The 13804-nt window shown below is 49.0% G+C and overlaps 1 protein-coding gene across 1 annotated transcript; it reads left to right on the forward strand.

Annotated features, from left to right (window-relative positions):
- Window positions 1-313: 313 nt before the first annotated feature.
- On the forward strand, window positions 314-5954 carry LOC144164823 (uncharacterized). The gene is made up of 3 exons (XM_077695084.1): window positions 314-340; window positions 4363-4542; window positions 5645-5954. The coding sequence occupies exons 1-3, from the start codon at window positions 314-316 to the stop codon at window positions 5900-5902; spliced, it is 465 nt and encodes a 154-aa protein (XP_077551210.1). The 3' UTR covers window positions 5903-5954.
- Window positions 5955-13804: the final 7850 nt, after the last annotated feature.

Below are 13804 nucleotides of genomic sequence, written 5' to 3' on the forward strand. Positions count from 1 at the left end.
TGTGTGTGTGTGTGTGATCTCTCTTTCGCGAACATTACCGAACCGCGCAAATTCAACTCGTGCATTCGCACTTTCACATTCTTCCCCTCGGGGAAATGCGGGGAATTTTTTTTCTTTTTAGTTGTGGCGTGTCCTCAAGTCAATTCTACGCTTTATGTTTTGAAATAGGTGTAAATTTGTATCTTTTTGGTTGTGTTAGACTAATATGTATCGATTATACCGTGATTTGGTCCACAAAATAATGGTGGGCGTTATCCTGTGTTCATGATCATCATTACTCACTGGTCCACAGAATAGGCACTGCCTAGATAAAATGGCGAAAAGGTTGATGGTCGAAGCTGTGAGTTCCGAATCTCTCGACAGCGGCAGCTCCGACGCAGAAGCCACTGCCGTCGAAAGTTCCGAAAGATCGGCGTCTGCAGCCGAACTCCATCCCGCCGGTACCCCATCTGACCGCGAGGCGATCTCTGACCGGGCACACCAGTCGGTCACGAAAACTTGGACCCCCACCGCTGACGTCACTAAGTCTGCAACCTCTCAATGCACGGTAATATACCTTGTATATTGATATACGCAAAACTCACGAGAGGCGCACTATGCTGCAAACCTTACAATCCGTGAAAATGTAAGGCAGACATTTATATAATTCGGTTTCTTGCGTCAAACGCTGTGTCTTAGGATATGTGGTAGGGTCCGCCGTGCACTTGCGCTTGCGTAGCCTAGCTCTTTCTACGTCAGCACTTACTAAAACTTACAATTAAGCAATACCAATCAGCGATAATGCCACCGAGCGTGGATTCCTTCAAAGTCTTCCATAATCCAAATTAACCAACCGACGTTGCTACTTGCTTCCTCGACTTCTACATGTTGAAGGTTAAAAACCTTTCTCATTCCATTTAGCACAAAAACCGTCGCAAAAAGCAACCCAAAAAGACAACTACATCAGACTCCCGCCCGTCCGCTATACTTGTGTTCTTTCGTCATATTTATTTCGCTGTTTTTAATTATTTATGTTGCACCAGCTCTCCCACATCAAGCTCCTACAACGTCATTCCATCCTCCCTCATAACTCCTGCTCATTTGAGCATGCTAGCTTCCCCTGTCAGTCAACGAGCAGCGATAACTAATCCTGACCGCCTGCTAACCCCTTTGAACGCTTTATTTTAGTTTCCATGCACTTAATTTGGCGTAAGAGCATAAGTTCAAATTTTTTGCAAATATTTCACCACTTCTTCAAATAACATTTCCTCCCTTACTCCTACCTCCTTTTTCGAATTCCCCGCCTATATGCTAAAAACGTCCCGGCCCCTTTCCCGGTTTCGTCTAGAAGTTCGGCGATGTTATTTTTTCTTTCATCGAGATGAAATTTCCATTAACGTTGTGTGGCTATCTTCAGAAGCACATTACCTATGTACCAAGTGCGCCCGCCGCTTTTACGACGTATTTGTCGTAGAGGCCCTGCGTTAAACGTAATTAATCCAAAATAACTAAAATATCCACGAAGCAGAAGACACTACGGCTTTCTTTTGCGTAAATATTGTGGACCTGAACATTACAAAGATTTTAACCTAAGGGGTTTATCATTGGCTCAGAATCACGTAAGAATAAATTTGCCGTTCAATTGTCCTTTCTACAAAAGGTACAAACAACGGTAAAAATGCAGCTACCGCTTGGAGGAGACAAGGGTAGTGTACGAAAGCAGTTTTCCATTTTCAATATTTGTAGCGCAAAATTGTGAGTGCCATTACAGCCTAGCTTCTTGGACAAAAAGCTAGTTTGAATACTCATGACCAATGAATTGATTACATTAAATGCGAAATATCCCCATTCTACCCAGAGAGTTAGTGATCAAGTACACAAGCGATACATTGAATAGCTGATTGACGGTAGACCCCACGGCTGTGCACTCACGAGCATAAAGCGGGGGGGTCTTCACACACCGAAGCTACATCTGGGTTACGAGGCGCGCCTTAGTCAGGTGCTGCTCATTTGTGTACAACCAGCGGGGTTCTTTAAATGCACCGGAATGTCGCTACACTGGCGTGCTTCTTTTTTCGCGCCATGAAAAAAATGACCGCGACGGAACGCATAAAGGCCACGCCGTTAGGCTAAGCAGCCGAACGCATTAGCCAAATCGTAGTGGCGAGTGCGGGAAGGAAAACACAGAGGGTGCTCTGCGTGTGTGTTCGAAAATGCACCGTCACAGCACTAAGGCAACCTATGTTTAGGAAGGAATCAGCAAGCCGTTAGGCCCCATTGACGCTGGAGCACGCAGTGACGGAGACTTATCTGCAGGTCACACACTTCTTGTTGTACCGGTCCCGCAACCGGCCAGTCATAGAAATTGGCTCCACCTTTTTTTTTTGGAATAGCCCTATGTCCTAGCGGCGACTATTAAACCTCTTTGGAAAGCGCATTCTGCGATTTTGCCCTGGCCTCTTTCTGTTCGTCTCGAGCCGGGTTTATTACTTCGAAGCACGCATTCTAGAGATCAAGGTCCGATTTATCTTGCTGGCGGTTCAGACTTACTTCCGCATGAGTGAAGCCCCCCATCCTTGAGCTGCCAAGCCTATATTTGTTTGTGGTTCGAGTTCATGTTTTAAATCTCCGTGGGCGAAACGTATGGCAACCCACCTGTAACTCGTTCAAATATGCCTTGCTTGTATTTCTTTCAAGCTATATAAAGTTAATCCAGTATCCGCTATTGACCGAGAAACTGAGTTTTTCTTTCAGAACACAGTTCCTTCGACCGCGAAACTTCTCCCGATTCCGATGCTAAATTTCTATCTGATTACAACAGGACTTTCCCCTACGAACCTACATGTGCGGTGCCACGTCCCGGAAAAAACCAAACATTATTTTCTCGGCTGTCCCCACTTTCCGCAGCTAGACAACTGCTTTCGAAGGAGCCAATTGAGGATTTGGGGTTGACGCTATCCATGCTACTTATATTACCTAATGGGGCGACAAATTCGTGAGGATACAAAAAAGGGATATTACAACTGTATTCAAGCTTACCTCTCTGCTGCATGTCGCTGGAATTGCTGACAAATACGTAATTAATGGGTAATTGGACTGTTAATCGTTGAGAACTTTCATTTCTTGGCTTTTTTCTTCCCGTAAATAAATTAGAATTTTAGAGTCCCCTCCAGGTAAATAAGTGGTTTAGCCCTGGCCAATCCCCCCTTCTGAGTACGTGACAAAAATGATGACGGCATAATCATCATAACCATCATCATCATCCGACGACGACGACGACGAGGGCGAAAACGAAGCTCTGTGGGTCACGCAGCGCGCGGGTTCTGTCACGGTCGCCCTGTGTGCACTGTAATCACGCCGCTCGCATCTCTTTGTAAACAGATCTCTTCACCACCAACCATGGATCGTCTCATCTCCGTCCTGCCGCCCACAGCAATATTGATGACGTACACATAATAAGTACGCTCTCTGTAATTACAAGTCACTTAATGGGCGCGTCCCGTTAATTCGAAGTGATGTGCTGGTCCCTGCAATTTTACAGGCAATTAAGTTGGCAAAATTACTTGATAATTTGAACCTAAAGCACACTATATCGGCAATTGGAAATTTTTTTTCGAATGAAATGCGTAAAGGTGACCGGCATTTTACGACAAAATTGAAACATTTTTGATACGCCAAAACAGCGCCGTAGTCTGTACCACGTCGGCACCATCACGACTCAGGCAGTGCACAGTCAATAAAGCGGAAGATCAATAAACTCACGCAAGTGTACTCGTCTATTTCAAGTCTTCAACCGCATTCTGTGCACAGTACCATGTGAGCAGTTAAGGTGGACGCTTCAGACTTCAATTTTAGCAATAAATCTCCATTACCATGGCGGCCGGCGTCGTACGAGTGATTAGGCGACAAAAGTCGATATTCTGAACGAATCCAACACGGAAAGCCTGCTGCGGACTAGTGTCATAAAGCTGTTCTTGAGCAGTTTGTTTAATTCGCAGTTTTTTGCAGTCTCTGAGGACTTCTAAGTGGACTGTATGGAGCTAAGGATTGCATTTGAGCGAAACCATTCGTGTGTTCGAGATTTCGGCGCACGGTAAATATCCTAAGTGGTCCTAATTATTCCGGAGCCCTCCACTATGGCACGCATCACCGCTTGTATGGCGTCGGCGCGGTAAACACCCTAATCAATCAATCGATCGATCAATCAATCATTCAATGAATCAATCAATATGATTGAGTTTAATACACGCAACACTGCCGCAGCAATTCCTCTCCGCGTGCCGCACATTCTATGCATGAATTGTAACTAGATAGGTTAGAGTGCCCAGTAAACTTGCAGGTTCTCTTTTTAAAGTTTGACAACTGTATCAAACCTTACCGCAGAACGGGAACGCTACCCGCCGCCAGCAGCCCACCCTGGCGAAGCAAAAGAAGAACCGCGACGGCGCCAACTCCCCTTCTCATGAGCTGAACAGCAACGTGCTAGGCATGACCAGCGGGCCGGGCCTGCCTCTGCTGGCCTCTCCATTCAACTCTCTGCTCATCCTTCCCTCCGATGACCAGGTACGCAGCGCGAAGAGAAAACCACGGCTCCTAGGACAAACTTTTAGGATAAACGAAACGATACTTTGCGACCTACACAGTGTAGGATTATACTCATTATGAAATAATATTAGGCGACGTTTGACGAATATCATACTAAGGCTTTACGTTGGGCTAGTTGGGCTAGCGCCCTAGTTTGCCACTTCTTCCGTCCTTGTCCCTGCGCTGTTTTTAGTGCGAATATCAACGCATCGCACCTTGAGGAAAGCATTATGTCATTCAGGAGGTGACTATAACGTAAATGGTTCGCCCCGCCAGTGGAATGCCAAGCAGACGGTTGTTGTGATTACGGCAATTTCATGGCCTCGGGGCTTAGTGCACGCAAACCCATGGACGTCAGTATTCTAGGCGTAGTCGCAAAAGGCAAGGCGGGCAGGGCCGCGGAGCCACCGACGGTAGTGCGCGTCCTGCTACCGATTCAAGCCTACCGCGAGAACGCGCTATCTGAAGTCCCGGGCTCCAGGCTCCAGGGCAGGTTCATGTGGAGCGGTGAAAGTGGCGAAGTCGTCGAGTTACACTGGCTGGTCATCATACGGATTTACGATACTCACCTTTCCATCTCTGCATGCACACTCTTCAGTAAAGGCTACACGGCATTGGAACCTTTGAGGGAACAATCTTCTTTAGCCTGGAAGGGTCCGAGGTAGAGCATCCGAACACGCTGATTTAAGATTTCGCGTTTGACGAAAAAAAACAGTTTAGAATACAACAGTCCCGCAGTTACGCCGCAAATTTTATTCGGGACCTTCACCAAGGAAATGGCGAAGGCCACTTAGCTGCCTCACAGATGTCGACGGTCACCTGACATAAGCGCAACTTTAGATCATCGGGTGCGACGAAAAACGGCGTCGCTTGAACACGTGCCATTTAACCGACGAGAAATATTTCCACCTAAGAAAGGCTCCCCGCTACGAACATGCCAGAAGCACCGGCTTCCATCCCAGCTCGCTTTTTTCCTTGTTGGCATGCTCCGCCATTATGCCCACGACGTGTTTCTGAAGAAACCGTGAACAGTGAGTTCTTTGGGCAGCCGCATACAGCTCGTTCTCCTGTCTTCCTGCAGCGTCCTCCCGATGACATCCCCACCGAATCGAAATGGTCGCCAGCGCAGATTTGCGTCGCTGTGTGCGCCGCCATTGTATTCCTGATCGCCATCTTTTTCGCGGGCGCTCAAGCCATCCGCACGATTGCGCACTTCAAGGTACTTCACCCGTTACAGCGGCTCTGGGTGTCGCCTGTGGTTGTCAACGCAACAGCGCTTCCAACCTCCGTCGATGGTGGCAACGGCAGCGAACCTACATTCGTCGATATTACCTTATGAACTCATGTCGCATCAATGAACGTTTTAGAACCGCCATGACATTTGAATGAAGTTGCATTACAACACTAAATGGAAGAACGTAATTTAGTGTTGGTAGCAGTGAGAAGGATTTCATAGTAAAATAAACTGACTGCTGAATCACAAGAATATTTACCGTATTTATTTGAATGTTATTTTTGTTGAAATGAGATTATGTTCAAATGAGGTGAAAGCCGCAGGTCCCGCCGGCGGTTTTTACCTTACAACCTGCTGACGTGTCCTTCCCGAATCACGAACCGTGCGCTCAGTTTGAAAATAAAATTCAGCTCCATTCGAGCAAATTTTATTCAGCATGCATTGACAAATTTGTGGTAAACGACCTTTAAGCGCATCCCCTGCACTACCAATTCAAGGTAGCCATTTTATTCTCTTCCATTCTCTAATGTTTTTTTTTTTTCGTCCATACTTCCCCATTGCAAGTTCATGGCAAAGTCTGCCGACAATGTGGAAAACCGCGAATATGGACGCCGCTCTATGTTTTCCAAAGTAGTATGCTCGCCGCCGTTTCGCTGAATGTGCCCACCACGGGCTGGAACAGGGCACTTGGTCAGACGGCCTGGGAAGACTTCCACCACCCGTACTGCTACCTGGTACTCCGGCAAGCGCACGCCCAATGCCTGGATCCAGTTCGACCCCTTGGTTAAATACAAGGGCAGGGTTGCCTCCCTGTCGCCAAGGCGAACGTTGACCTGGGCTTGACCATCGACCTGGACGAGCTGTCCGGAGTAGCTGCGCAGCATTACGCCTGACATATCGATGGACACGCCAGGGAAGGTGCGTGTCATGAAGTGAAAACAAAGACGACGACGACGACAAACCACATGCTCTGAGGGTATGTTTCACAACCCGAAAGCAACACCATCTTCAAGGGTCATTCTAAGAGTGCCTCGATGAGCGCGCCCCCGCTTAGAGTGGTGTAAGCTTTTGAAAGTGCAGGTGCCGCCTCGGCGGCCTTGGCCGCAGCGTGGCCGCCATTTTGATTCCTCCGGCCGGGCCCCGGCGCTTGGTGTGCATGTTGTTGCTCGCTCGATGCTCGTTCCCCGCCAGTTTTATGCGATCGTTTCCGTCACCATGCCCTTCTGCTGCGGGCCGCAGGGCAAAAATTACTCTACGAATGGCTAAAAACTGTAGCACTTGCCCACGGGATCGAAAAGAAGGCTTCTTTGGACACCGAAAATCAAGCGCGACGAGCGGCATTCCGCCAAAAGCCTCATCCATTTGTATCGTAAGTAAACATTTATTTTTTTTAGCGCGAAGCTATTTCATCAGCCAGAAATATTTAGCGCACCATTATTTTTTATTTTGGTGAGTGGGCAATGGTCTGGCAGCCAAGCGTCATGGAGCGTACGGGGAATTCGGGGAACGACGGCACGGTGAGAAAATGCCCAGATAGGAGGCCAGAGTATTTATTGAATACAAAAGCACCCGTGTGGGCAATATTTGGCGCAGCTTAAACGGCCCCGAGTATTCTGATACATTCAAAAGTACTACCGAGGGTTTCAGAGTAGTGTCGTTGCGTGCGAAAGGTTCACCCTGGGTTCAGAACATGCACGTGCACGCGTTCCACAACTTCGTCGAGCATTGCATGCCTCTTACGCCATGAGAACGTTTGGACACAATACTTATGCTGTTACTGCGAAAAAAATGTTCAGCATTACGATGCAGGGCCGGTTACCGCCGTCTTTGTTCTTGTGGAGCAGTGCTTTTGAGATGACTAGTAAACACAAGCCCAGGCCTACAGCGCAGTGTTGTGCTATTGTTAGAGGATAATTAAATTCTGCCCTTGCAGGTAATCACGACTTTGCTACAAACTTTTCATAGAAATAAATCTGTAACGCCTGCTATAAACTCTAACCCCAGCCACCTAATCTTTCGTCGCTGGGCCTGACGTCCGGCGGCCTGACGATCAGCACAGGGTTTTTCGTGGAAATGAGCGGCAACGGTATACGTCGTTGAGCGATAACGTTGAGCGAAAGGTACCCTTTTTCTGTGAAAAAAAAAGCAGCCATGTTCGACGTGTTCAGTCTTTTAGCGCCCAAAATTGGAATTTCAGGGTTGAATTCGCAAATACTTGTATCCTTGCGCGTCGGTGTCGTCATTTGGGATATTAAATAATAATCCCGTGTCCCTGTTCGACGGAGCGGCCTCATGGGTCGACACCGAGAAAGGCTGGTTCTTGATTTGAAGGGAGCTTATTGCCGCATATGTTTTTGCGCGTTCTTGAGAGGGAGTGTTCACCAAGATATACATTGGCGACCCTGTGCGGTCGTATTTGGTCCGCCTGGCTGAGGGGGAGATTGGCCTGAGTCAGCACTTCGTCGGCAATCGTTGCCAGCGGTAGCGTGGAGGCATCGAGACCGCCACGTTGCCTGATAATGATCTTCACATCCTCGAAGGGCAGGGGTGGTCTCGGTCAGCAAAGGCGGTCTCGCTGCAGGGCGTCGACGACGTGCTGGCGGAGGCAGCTTCTTGCCGGCATTAGGCTTGGTGGCCGCAGGAAGGTCGGCCTGGCGATGGCTTGTGTGGAATAAACTTTGGCGGTGGCGGGCGTCCGCCCAGTCAGGGTGATCAAACTCTTCGGGGTCCACATGCCCCCCCCCCCCCCCCCTCTCGACGGGAGTGTCCATGTCGAGGCCTCCGACGGGTGTTCGTGGTAGAGAGGCCGCGCCGGTGGAGGCGGCGGGCACGTCGGTGTCTAGCTAGGCCTAGTAAACCTAGCTTGGCGCCGATGATTTAATGAACGGAGGTTGAAATTCCCAAAAATTGGTGCCCCTGCTTAGATAAATTATTTTTTTTTTCGTTCAGGTAACGCGTGTAAAATTTCTTTTAGCGCAGTCTTGGGTGAGGATATTTTCTACTGTTTTACAGCGGAGCATTATTATGCTCGATAAACAAGCATTTTCGATTCCGTCCAATCAAGCGCCTTGTGAAAAAGCCAAGGAGTCCCTCAGACGCGGCATTTGTGTTTGTTAGCTTGTTTTCGTGTGTGTGTACGTTCGTGCGAGCGTGCGTGCGTGAGGCGGGCATACTTTCTTCAAGTACGTATGAAACGCGGAACGTTCTGCAGCACCCGCCTCAAAACAGCATTAGTTAAAAAGCCTTAATGGATTACAGCATTAAACAGCATTAAAGGGAATTAAAGGAAACAAGCAGCGGCCTAACACGTAGATGCCTGATCGAATGCATTTGTAAGCGAAAGGCGGAAGGGGATAGCAGAGCATATTTCGAGAACGCGGGGCGAAAGCAAGGCGTTTGAGATTCATTTGAGCGTGATTGAGAATAAGAGAACAAATAGTAAACCAAAATAAAACCCAAAAATGAACAAAAAATCAATTTGAAACACAAATGAAAACTGGGTATGCAGTATATAGGCGTATTCTTCAAGCCATCTAATCGCTTGATTACTTTTTGTTTTTCTTTAGTTGGAGTTTTTTGGCGTAGAATATCTTTGCGCCGCTAACACAAATGAGTCCCATATGCTATAGGCTCACTGCAGGGAAACTAGACGTCGAAACCCAAACAGAGCATTCCGGGAAACAGGGCTTAGCAGTGCGACCTTTGCCCCATCCTTCCGTTCTACATCCCATCGCATTCTGTCAGGATGCGCCTTAGAGGGAAGGCAGCAAGAAATGGCAGGGGGGCGGGGAGAAATATTTGATTGCTGAGATCGCGCGCACGTGCGATGGGATGTGAGTAGCGCCCAGTAGTGTGAAAGTATGTGTCCGCCGAACCACCTTTGCCGCTACAAAGCATACCTGGGCCCGCTAGCTCGAACAAACGCTTATTGGCAGTCTTATAAGATTCGGACAACTGCGCTTTCTCGAAAGCCCACAGGCTAGGCTACAAAGTGGTCTTGTTGAAGTCTATAGGTACCTAGACGAGCACGGAAGGGATCTCTCGGGAAAAGCGGGGAAAACAGCAAAACTGCTTGTTGCCGCCGCCTGAGTTGGGCAAACGTTTATTTCGAACCATTATCGGATAAATGCAAGAAATCTTGACCATCAGGCGGAGTATTTGGGCCCTGTCACTAATACGTTACAATGACCCGCCATTCGCGTCCGGGTCGCAGGGCCTCGGTCGCAAAGCCAAGTGAAGCAATTAATAAATAAGGATCGCCTGCTACAAATCGTGAGGCAGAAAAACCCACTGGGCTGGCGCGAAAAGCGTCCACGTTGTCTCGCAACACCAGTCATGCTTTTCGCCGCACCATAAATAAGTCAATTGCGTATTGGCTTCGGGTTCATCGTCGTAGACTCGCACGCAACAAGCAGTCCAGCGGCTCACGCCGCCGGGAACGGCAACTAGAGCGGAATATGGCGCTGCGATCGTCCGCCGCAATGGGCGTGATCATGGAGGAAAGAATACTCAGGAGAGGCCCCTAGCATCCCAATGCATTGCGAAAAGTGTGGAGGAAGTCACGTGATTTTTCTTGAGCCCATAGACAATGTTGCTGACTTGTTTACAACAGCGGCGGCCAAATTTGGGCGAATAGAACGGACAAATTTTTAAGGCGCTTGGTATGTGGCTCTCTCTCGCCACGCTTGCAAACCAGCGCAGCAGCTACGACAAACGTTTTTAAAAAGATTAGGCCAGTTTGAAAACTCCGCCGTCGGAGGCGGCCTTAACTCGTACCCAGGCCGCAGCGGCGCTTACGTCGCGCCGAGATCGGCGGAGCGAGCCGCTGCCACGGACGGCGACCTGCCGGGAAAATCCCCGTCGCTCAGCGATGGCCAGAGCAACAGTTCGTTCTTTGCTCACTTTGTGTTTCTTCGTTGTGAAGTGAAGTGAAATTTATCGCTGCTGTGACGTAGCGCGCAAAGACCGCAGTGCTGTACGACCCCAAACAATGCTCCCGTCGGGTGCGTTCGCCACCCCGCGAGCCTGTTGTTATGTCGACGACAAACGCTACTTTGCCAGGCTTAATAGCTGAAAAATCGTCCTTCTATCTAAAAAACGAAGGCCGTTTTTTGATTGAAACTTTGAGTGAGGGTTAAAATGGGCAAATTGAAGGCGAAATCAGCAGCTTAGAACATGACATCGCACCGAGGAATTAGCGACGAAGCTCTTTTCGCTGCGAAGCGGGAGGGCAGGGCGACGCCATGTTAGTCAAATCAAACCGGAGGAAGCAAAGGATGATGGGATAGAGTGCTGGGCTCAGTGGGCTGAAGTCATGGCGGGACTCGCATTCACAAATGTGACGTCAGGGCCTCTCCTAACCTTTTCTTTCCTCCATGGGCGTGATGGGTAGTTCTGGATTTGGATTGGTGCTCGATGGCTTGCGGAAGGTACTATGGATTAAATTGTGCGGACAGTTGCGCTTTCGTGTTGAACTTTCATCAACGCATTTGCCTACACGGTATGGTGAAAGAAGCGTTCAAAAATACGTTTTTCCTTGAACTGAACTGAATGCCGCACGCGGACTGATGCAACCCTGAGTAGAAACTTCGCAGAGTTGGTATCGGATGGGTTATAAATTCATTGCTGCACAGCGAGCACGAAAATCCAAATGGCGGCGCTGTGTGCGGCGAAGTTGTCTGCGAATTAGGAGTTGCCGCGCTGCTCATTCGGCACAGCAACGTATTGCCGATGCTGGCGACGGTTGCGAATCGCTTGGAACAGCCACACTGCTGTAGCCACACCTTTCGTGCGAACGCCGGCTCGTACGGCGCAGACCAGCAGCACCGGCGGCTGATAGGAACGCCGCTTCATGAATGTTACAAATTCAGGCAAGAATAACTTCTCCAAAGGTAATCAGGTTCTTTTTTTATGAGCACAAAACTTTTCCTATTCCAAACTACAAGCGTCGAAACTTTTACAAATACTTTTTTAAAGAAGTCCACGTCCTGCTGTAGTTGGCGGCAAATGGCAAACCTGCTCCACAAACCTCTTCGACTCCGCGTCTGTATTTTATTTCAACGCGCCATTTTATTTCGCACAAAACTTGTTTTTTGCCCCTAACTTTCTTGTTCGCTATTGAATTTGTAAACGGAGAACCGGGAAATAAGAGTTTTTTTTTTTTTGTCAAACAGCACAATTTGCGCAGCCATAGGCCCGTTGCGATCCGGCGCAATCGGGTTCCAGAACAACCCATCATTTCCATTGAAGCGTAAGCGCCGCCGCCATGTTCGCGTTGACACTAGCGCCAGTTTCCCCTCAAGTTATTATGTATGAAACTGTATGGGAATGGCGACACCATCGCAATAACCCGCTGCCTCGCCAGTAGCTCGCTTCCCGAGGGCTCCAACTGTAAGCAATCTCGCTGTAGAATATAGACGAATGTTCACATCACGCATGCAAAACACGCCCAGTGCTCCAGTAGATGCGCAGAGTACGAAGCCAAACACTCAAGCTTCGTAAGCGCCACTGTAGGAGGGACTGAGTGAAAGACGCGCCGCTTCCCGTTGAAAACGCGATTGTATTTAACGCTCACGGGTGCAGGTATTGCAGGGTGTTAACGTTTTGCTGATGTAGTTTTGTTGTCACATTTGAGTTCTATTATGAACGCATATTTGTTGTTTCTTAGTTAATGGGCACGATTTTATTTCAAAAAATTACCCCTCCTTCCCGCGAGGGGAAACCTGTGAAGATGCGACTCATCTTGGGATCATCATCGTCGTCGTCGATGAACCTGGCTTCGTTCAGACTCTGCGAAAAACGCATCAAAATCACGGAAAAGTCCTCATCTCCCCCGAAACACCGCCTGACCACCCGCCCAACATCGCGAGGACCTCGGGGAACCCAACATTGTTGCTGTAAGTCAAGATTTCATGAACTTACGGCCATCTGAAGTTTCGAAGCGGGAGCTCACGAGTTAAGCCTACTTTGGAACAGGCCGGCTCAGCCGTGGCTCCCGTTGGCGCCGCCAGCTCTTTTCGGGGACGCTGCAGCTTCCATGGCGGCGGAGACCGATCGACTTCAAGACACGCGCATGGAGTTGAATCAGCATGACCAAGAAAGCGACGACGAAGGGACTTCCCAAGGCAACTGGATCGAGGTAGTCAGTAAGTCAAAGAGAAAGAAGAACAAGAACGAACTGCAGGGAGACCAAGCAAAGCTTCGTCCCACCACAACTACATCCCAGGGAGCAATAAAAGCCAAGCCTCGCGTTTCCCCGAAGCCGCCACCACTACCGAAAGACGACATTAAAATGGTTATCAGGCCCATGGAGGGTCTTGACTTCCGCAGATACCAAGCTGCCACCAAATCCGACAGCATACTCAACGCCGCTCAACTCTCGTGGAAGCAAGCAAGCATCAAGATCAGAATAGACTACGAACAAAACATCGCGACCGTCAGCACTCCTCACGAACACACAGCAAGAAAACTTGACAAAATTACACAGCTCAACATCCAAGGCAAGTGTTTCAAAGTTAATCATTACGGACTCTTCCCCCAGGATTCAAGTAAAGGCGTCTTGCATGACATACCGATTGAGTACACCCCCCAAGATATTCTCGATGATTTATGGATGCCCGGATACAAATTCGCGGCATGCCGACGACTTGGACAATCGGGCTCGGTGGTGATTACCATCCTGGGACAGGATGGTAATCACCCTTCTACGTCTACTACAAAGGTGTAGAGACTCGTTGTTATCTCTACAACAAAACCCTCCCGTACTGCTTCAAGTGCTTCAAGCAAGGCCACCGCTCCGACGTGGGCCCCACGCCAGGCGTTATAGCATGCGAACGCTGCGGTGCCCGTGACCCACTACCTGACCACCTGTGCAACCCCAAATGTGAGCTGTGCCAGGGGGACCACCTCGCCGCCAGCAAGGAATGCAGGATGCGGTTCCGGGAGCCGTACCTTCTCCGAAAGAAGAAATGGGAACGCGACCACCTCCACTCAGACGGAGTCCGTCTA

This window comes from Haemaphysalis longicornis, unplaced genomic scaffold (genome assembly GCF_048455015.1).
Source record: "Haemaphysalis longicornis isolate Haplotype H1 unplaced genomic scaffold, Haemaphysalis longicornis Haplotype H1 scaffold_14, whole genome shotgun sequence".
NCBI lineage: Eukaryota > Metazoa > Arthropoda > Arachnida > Ixodida > Ixodidae > Haemaphysalis > Haemaphysalis longicornis.